Source organism: Magnolia sinica, chromosome 10 (assembly GCF_029962835.1).
Source record: "Magnolia sinica isolate HGM2019 chromosome 10, MsV1, whole genome shotgun sequence".
Taxonomy (NCBI): domain Eukaryota; kingdom Viridiplantae; phylum Streptophyta; class Magnoliopsida; order Magnoliales; family Magnoliaceae; genus Magnolia; species Magnolia sinica.
Window position 1 is genome coordinate 20,690,551 of NC_080582.1, and position 8,172 is coordinate 20,698,722.

The 8,172-nt window shown below is 39.4% G+C and overlaps 1 protein-coding gene across 1 annotated transcript; it reads left to right on the plus strand.

Annotated features, from left to right (window-relative positions):
- Nucleotides 1-2,522: 2,522 nt before the first annotated feature.
- LOC131217420 (blue copper protein 1a-like) lies at nt 2,523-5,608 on the plus strand. Its single transcript, XM_058212343.1, has 2 exons — nt 2,523-2,688; nt 5,280-5,608. The coding sequence occupies exons 1-2, from the start codon at nt 2,523-2,525 to the stop codon at nt 5,606-5,608; spliced, it is 495 nt and encodes a 164-aa protein (XP_058068326.1).
- The last annotated feature ends 2,564 nt before the right edge of the window (nt 5,609-8,172 follow it).

Consider the following 8,172-nt stretch of genomic DNA (forward strand, 5'->3'; position numbering starts at 1 on the left):
ATAAAGTGGTTCCACCAGAGATAAAAGACAATATGGACGTCAAAGTGTTAGAAGATCTTAATTTTTTTTGGAGCCATAACAGTTTGCCATAAGAAATGAACTAGGGTTTCGAAGATTAAAACTGAGAAATAGAAAAGATAAAACAGGGGCGATTCAATGTACATAGAGGCGATTCAATGTACATAGAGAAGCCGCATGCGTTGCATTACTTATTGCATGACGCTTTACATGAAATTCGAGACAAAAGCCGCTATAGAGATACAAAGATATCTTCTTTGTTTAACGCATGGTGGTGTACGGTTAAAAAATAATATATTAGAAACATCGTCTAAAGATCAGTCGAATGAAGGGAATGACACGTGGTTGATCATCGTTTATTATTCAATAAAGCTTATCATGTCACACTTGTTTCAAGAAAGTGAAAATGAAAGTTTCCTTTGAAGTGCGGGTTGGCTGTGTGCCTGATTCTGTGTTTTTTAAAGAATTTATGGTTTGTCGATTGTGTTGTTCACACCTTAATGGCGATAATTATGTTAATTGGAGTTAAGAGGTTAAGTGCTTCTTGATGGCCAGGGATAACGGGAAATGATGAGTGATGCAGAAGGTGAACCGGAGGATGTTGCAACTAAGAAGCTATTTTCATTAATCGCCATTCTTTACGGAGTAACAAGAAACGCAAGGGGATAATGTTTGTACCAAAATATTGCAAATCAGATCTACAGTGCAGATCATGACACATGGCACACAGGGATATATTTAAGGCACGTACGGAGCAGACAACTTCATCAAAAAACGTCAGTGTTACAGTTATCTCCGGATGAAGATGGATGACCGTTATTGCTACATCAACGATGAAATGCGTTTGACAAGGGTACACCACGATTAAAATAATAAGAATAATAAAATTGAAAAATAAAAAAATAAAAAAATGTGTAATGACTGATTTTTCCTAGCTGGTTACACGAGAAGATGTCACATTGGATGATTGATTATTCTCCCTTTGCTTGAGAAAGCTATATAAATAAAAGATTGAAGATTGATTCGAGAAGAAGATCTAATAACCGAACACACATATAACCTCTTGGTCTCCCGAATGGATATGTTTCAGATCGAATTCGGAATCAGTCTAATGCAATGTTGTTTCTCTTAGCATAGGATTAATCCATCCACCACTCATCATCCATGGATCTTTAGTTTTTAGGAGTAGCATAATCAGTCCTTGTAGCAGTAGCTAGTAGCAGTAATTCTCTTCCACATATACCTATGTGCCAGATTTGAAGGAGTTTAGTCTTATAATCTCACCACATATGCTCATATGCTGGGGCTGATCGTAGTTGTAGTCTCTGGAATCGCCACAGCTCTGCTCATCAACACGCTATGTTAGGAAGCACCATGCTGCTTTCAGTTGGATTGGTGATCCGTTTCTTGGCAAGAGTTCAATCGCATCTTCCCTGATATCATCCTAAAATCTTATTTTGTTCAACCACAACGATTGCTCCACCTTTCAAAAGCCTTTGATTGTCAAGGAAAAAATAGCTCATAAGAGGAAGAGCCCTAACCTCTACAAGTCAACTGATCAACGAGCGGGCAATTGGCTAAATAGACGTCTTATCAATTGGTCTACACCATTCTATCTCAACGCTAGGGATTAATGGTGTCCATAGTTTGAACCGAACTCATGTCAATTTTGGCACACATGCACAACAGCATACATATTTTGTGTGACATGAGATAACACAACAACATGCATGGGAAAATATTTTTATTATAAAGCATTAATTTGCCTCTCAAATGATACGCAGGATCTCTTCTTAATGCGCAATGGAAACAAGGTAAATCCATGTGGTGCAATCTGTAGCATAAGGTTATATCTGTATTAGATAACGAGCAATTTAACACACACGAGAAGAGATTAAAGAGGAGCACGCATACAGGATCCAATACACTCACAAGATGGAGAACACCAAGAACATATATACGATGTCTCATAACAAAAGATCCACTCATCAGCAGGGTCACAAAATATATGTTTTAATTATATATATAGACCATCCAACATTTTTTTCCTAACCATTAATAATCTTGTAGATGTGTGGCCCGCACGATGAAATTGCCAAAATAATTTTTGGGCCAAGGCATGTTTATGGTAGTGCCGACCTGATGAACGACTCTCATGTTGTACGTATGTGCCTACTGGCACATGTGTGACATATCCATATACATTGACATGGTCATGAAAAAGGTGGTCTCTAATGTGTTCTTATTAACGGTTGTGCCCTCTCTAGTTTAAATAATCTCTTCTTATGGAATATGACATACATACGGGCCATGCCGCCCTTAGCCGGCCACAAAAACCAACAGCTCATCTTTATTATTTGAGTTTTGTATGTCATATTCCATAGAAACCTCTCTATAAATTACAACCCTTCGGACCCATGCAATAACGATCTGAATTGGGCCATTATAAGACCATTGGAGCTAAGAGTGGTTTAAGCATCATAATTATATTGAAATTAGCTGTAATGGTTTCTAAGCAAACGTATGCTGTTGTTGTGGTCATCGTTGTTGTCCTTCCATCAGTAGCTTTGGCCAAAGAATATGTGGTCGGTGATGACTACGGGTGGACCATCGTATACGATTATGAAGCCTGGGCTGCTGGCAAAGATTTCAGGGTCGGGGATAAGCTCAGTAAGTTAATGCAACCACACTCATTATTTACTTATTTATTTGTTGGTAGCCATGATTGGGCTTGTTTGGGTGCCACGAGAAAATTATTCTGCTTCAGTTTTATCCAATACATGAGGTGATTGCCTATCCGAATTTGAAGTGAAAGTTCTAATTCAGTCCTTGTTGTGGGCCATATGAAAATCTTTCGAGCCTGGTTTTTGGCTGGAGGAATGGTCATGTGATGTAGCTTCATTTAGATGGTTTGGATCCCACACACATGTGACACATTTCGAACATGTTCAGAGGCTGGCAATCACCACATCCTAAACTATCGGACGATTCTTTTAACTGCTACGTTAGTCCACTGAGCAGAAATGAAAGCAAACGAAAGGCGGAGATGGGGTACTACACTCACCGCGACCTAGCTAGAGACGGACGGTCCTGTTGGGGGCTACGTTGGGCCCACTGTAATGTACATGTTTTATCCACACTGTCCATCCATTTTTACAGATAATTTTATAGAATGAACAAAAAACGGGAATCAGATTGAAGGCTTGAATCGACCACACCACAGTAAGCAGTGGGGATTGAAAGTCTACTGCTGAAAACTTCTTGGGAGGGCACAGAAGCTTTGGATGAAGCTGATATTTATTTTTACTCTTCATACAGGTCTACGTGACCTTATGAACAGGTTGGATGGCAAATAAACATCATGGTGGGCCCTAGCAAGTTTTCAACGGTAGGAATTCAATTCCCATTGCTTCCTGCGGTGTGGTCCACTTGAGCCTTCAATCTGCCTCCTTTTTTGGGCTCGTGTCGTAAACTGATCAGTAAAAATGGATGGACGGCGTGGGCTAAACATATAGATCTCAATGGTCCCCGTAGATCCCTTGGCAGGACCCTCCGTCTCTAGCTAGGTACCGGTGGGGGAGTACCCAATCCGCGCCCACAAACGAAATTGTTTCTCTTTAAGCTTCCAACTTTTCTCTTTTGTGTCCAATATTTTAGTAATTTTACAACCAAAGAAAAATCATTACAGCTCGAACTAGGCCAACATTCTGTGCAGGTGTGGGCCACCTCTTTAGCAGTCCAGATTGTTCATCTGGCAGGTCCACCTTGGGTTGACAATGATCTGCCATCTATTTGTTCGGAATGTTGGACTTTAAATGAGTGCTTAGAAACTTAATAACCCATAGTTGGTTGTGGATGAAAAGAACTCCATTGATTAGATGGTTGGGATTGTTCGATTGCAAATGAATTATTCGGGGAAAAAAATCTTTGGATTCTCCCAAACCAGACCCCTGGATCCATGGATTTAGTAGATTTCCGGAAAATCCAAACAAAGACTATTTATAAAGCAAAAAAGCTATTTTATTGTAATAAATGCCCTGACATTGTAATAAATACTTACAAAACTACGCATTTTCTAACTTGATTTCCAAACAATGAACTCTGATATTTGTGAAATCTAAAACCAATGCAAATTTATGAAGTTTGTAAGGAGAGCTGCACACCAGTTGAAAATCCAGCTTGGCCCAGCTTGGCTCGGCACGGCTAGTAAATCTGAGCTCGATCTCGGCTCAACTCAATCCTCGAGTCGAAGCGGCCGGATTGGCTCAACTTGGTTAACAGCTTGAGCCAAGCTTGAGTTTGATCTTTCAAGCCGAGTCCAAGTTTAAATTTGATTGATTTTAATATATATAAAATTTATTTAAATATAAAATTATGTAAAATATTTATATTATGTAAACCCAATCCTAGTTGAATAGATTTGAACCGAGTCACATTCAAGTCAAGTTCCAAATCGAGCCGATTCAAGCTCCCCCCAGCTTGGACTCATCTCAAAAAATTTTGGACCTCAAAAAACAGCTCAACTCAGCTCAAGCTCAATTTCGAGCTGAGTTGAATTTAACTTTTCTAAGTGGAGTCGAGCAAGTTAACTGACCCAACTTGGTTGGCGTACAACTCTATTGGCAAGTCCATTTATTTACCAATTTCATTTTCTCATTTCCCTGAACCCACCCATGGGCCTAACAGAGGAGGATCGTGTGAGTCCCATTATTCGGACATGGTTTGGCTATTGATGCAAGTTAGTGCCCTATGGGCCCACCATTGTGTATGTGTTTTATCCACGTCGCCCATCTATTTTTCCAGATCATTTTAGGGCTTGATCCCAAAAAAGAGGTAGATCTAAATCTCAGGTGGACCACGTTACCATATGAAAACAGTAGTGATTGAATGTCCACCATTAAAATCCTCCCCAGGTCTACTGTAATGTTTATTTGCCATTCAAACGGTCGATTAGGTCATATAGACCTGGATGAAGGGAAGAAACAAATATCAACTTAATTCAAAACTTCTTTGACCCCCAAGAAGTTTTCAATGGTGAGCATTCAATCAACATTGTTTCCTGTCATGTGGTCAACTTCAGACATGGATCTACCTCATTTTTGGGCTCATACCATAAAATGATCTGGAAAAATAGATGGACAGCATGGATGAAACACATCCAACAGTGGGGCCCACAGAGCACCGACCACTAGCCAATTCCTGTCCTCGTCTCAGCACTGTCTAAATCGCTATTCTTAATATCCAAATTTGTTTAATTGCAGTTTTTAATTACGAGCCCGGATTTCACAATGTCTACAAGGTCAGTGGGGCTGCTGCCTTCAGGGACTGCACTGTGTCGCTAGCGAACGTGCCTCTCACCTCCGGAAATGACGTAATCACCCTTGAAACCCCCGGCAGGAAGTGGTACATATGTGGAATGGACAGGCACTGTGAGAAAGGCCGCCAGAAACTTGCGATCACCGTCAACGACACGCTAGTCTCAGTTTTGCCACCTCCAGGACCTCCTAGTTCGGCAAATGGGATCGTGGCAACAAGATATCAGGCCTTGATGGTCGGCATAGCTGCCATTGTGTTGATGATTATGGTTTGATTCACCAAGTTTAAATTTGGTGGACCATGTTTCGGATTTTTTACTCTTAAGAACTCCTGAAATTTCGGGGATTCATTTGGGTTTTCGTTATTTTTTTGGTAGAATTCTTATGCTTTTGGGAATGATATATGATTCATGTTTAGTGATTCTTTTTAGCTATACTATCCTAGAGTGGTCAACTGTACATGGCTAGAAGTTTGCTATCAGGCACTCATCTCTCTACATGTGCGCGTGCATACTAGATCCAGATATTTCGTCCGTTGGGCCCAATTCTAGATGGGTCACTCGCCAAAATTCACACCCGTCGGATTGTCCAACTGTCCGGTTGAATAAATATATGCCAAAATTTATATTCACTATATATATATATATATATATATATATATATATATATATATATATATATATATATATATATATATATATATATGGAAAAGGCTCTGTGCGGTCCAGCTCATGGGAACTTCCCATGAGGTCGAGCTGTGTGGCCCCACCATGATGCGTGTCGAACATTAACATCGGGCATTCGATGGGTCCTCTTTAAATTATGGGATATGCCAAAAATCAACTGTATACAGAACTCAGGTGGGCCATACTATCTAAAATCATGTAAAGACATACCTAAAACATATAAAAGCACTTGGTGGGGCTCACATGAAATTTGGATGCGTTTGAAACTTGGTCTGACCCCTCATCCAAGTGGGACACACATAATGGATTGGCTGGATTTGTGAACCACACCTCAGTGGGCCCAACAAATGATTATGAATGTTTTAATGGAGGGTAACCCCTCCCAACTTTTGTATGTGGTGTGGCCTACATAAGTTACAGATTGACTTGATTTTTAAGCCCTAGGCCCATCATGGAATGGTGCATCTGACTGATGGGGTAGATGTTCGACACGCATCATGGTGGGGCCCACCTAGCTCGACCTCATGGGAAGTTCCCATGAGCTCAACCACATCGAATCTTTTCCCATATATATATATATATATATATATATAGTCTAAAATAGAGGGTTCTTTCATTTCGTGCCCACAGCTACCCTACAAAGGGTACCCCCATGTTCGTGGTTACTATTATTTGTGCAATTCAAATAAAGATAAGACCACACATATTAATGAGGGCTTATATTTAGCTAACATGTACGTTTAAGATAGTGTCGACATGCAAGAATCATACTTGATTGAATGCACTAGTGACCCGTGTTAAAATGGACTGTTTAAAACCAAATTTTAGGACTCAACCGCTCTTGTCAGTCACCGATGGTTATAACAACCATTAGGAAATTTGTGGAAGGATAGGGGTTAGTCTTCCTTGATAAATTCTTTTTACCATGTCTTAAGGACTTGTTCTTTCACCAGTAATTGTAGCCAATATATTTCTCAGAAGAACAAAGATGGATAAATAAAATAAAAAATAACTAAAACAATGCTGATTTTATCAATGTATAAATAATGCTCATTACAATTGACAAACTGTCAAACAAACTAAAGAATAAAATAAAATGAAAGGTAAATACTTGAACTGCTCAAATTCTAATTTCAGTTAGAAGGCATAATATTTCCTCTTCTCATTTGAGGATATGATGATCCCTGCTTGAGACAAATGTTCTATTCATGATCCATTGAATATCAATCACCATGGGATGAGATGGATGGCGTGTATCCCTAGGACATTTGTTGGGATCTGATCATCAATCCTCATAGGATGATCGACCAAAATTAGTCAGCCAGACCTTGCCCTTTTATCACCTTCTGAGAGTCATATTTGAAAGAAAATTTTGAGAGAGACAAAATCCACTTACCGATCCTTCCACATATAGGGTGGACCTATTGTCCTCTCTCTCTCTCTCTCTCTCTCTCTCTCTCTCTCTCTCTCTCTCACTACTGAGTGCAATGAGTTATTGTATTAGTGTATGCTCTCCCGTCTGTGTAGTTGGGAGGTAACTTGGTGTAAGTACTTTTATGTTTAGCACACATGGATTGTCAAATTTGGTAAGACAAAATTACATCAAGTTAGATCACAAGTTTGGAATTACAACAGAATCTCAACTACTTTACATGCCTGAAGATCAACTCAAGATCAGCTTATGATCAGCTCAAGATTAACATATCTTTTCAAGTAGTCATCGCCTGATTTTAAGACAAGATCAAGTCAAAGTTCAAGACAAGTTGTCCAATATATTGCGAAAACACATGTGGTATAACCCTAGAAAGACCCTAAGTTAGGATCTTTCAAAAAGTCATTAAACTTGGATTTTAATAAGTGTTTTTGCTCTGGAATTTGGCCAGCCTAACTTTTGGTTCAGCCAGCCTAATTTCCTCAGCTAGCGTAACTTCGAGTTCAGGAAAAATAATAAATTTTGTTGAAAATTTGGCCAACCTAAGTTTTTATTCGACTAGCCTAAGCTTGAAATTCGGATAACCCGAGTAAGCTCGGGTCAAATTTCAACAATACGAACTTTTGATTTTTTCAGGAATTCGGCCAACTAGTTGGCAAATTTGGCCAGTCAAATTTGCCATCGGGCTAGTCGAATTTTAGATAGATCTTATCTCACGTGA

Bases quoted from the DNA above. Each gene is read 5' to 3' on its own strand.
- LOC131217420 (XM_058212343.1), top strand. From the start codon at position 2,523: ATGGTTTCTAAGCAAACGTATGCTGTTGTTGTGGTCATCGTTGTTGTC. The intron at 2,689-5,279 runs GTAAGTTAATGC...GTTTAATTGCAG, and splicing joins CAGGGTCGGGGATAAGCTCA to TTTTTAATTACGAGCCCGGA.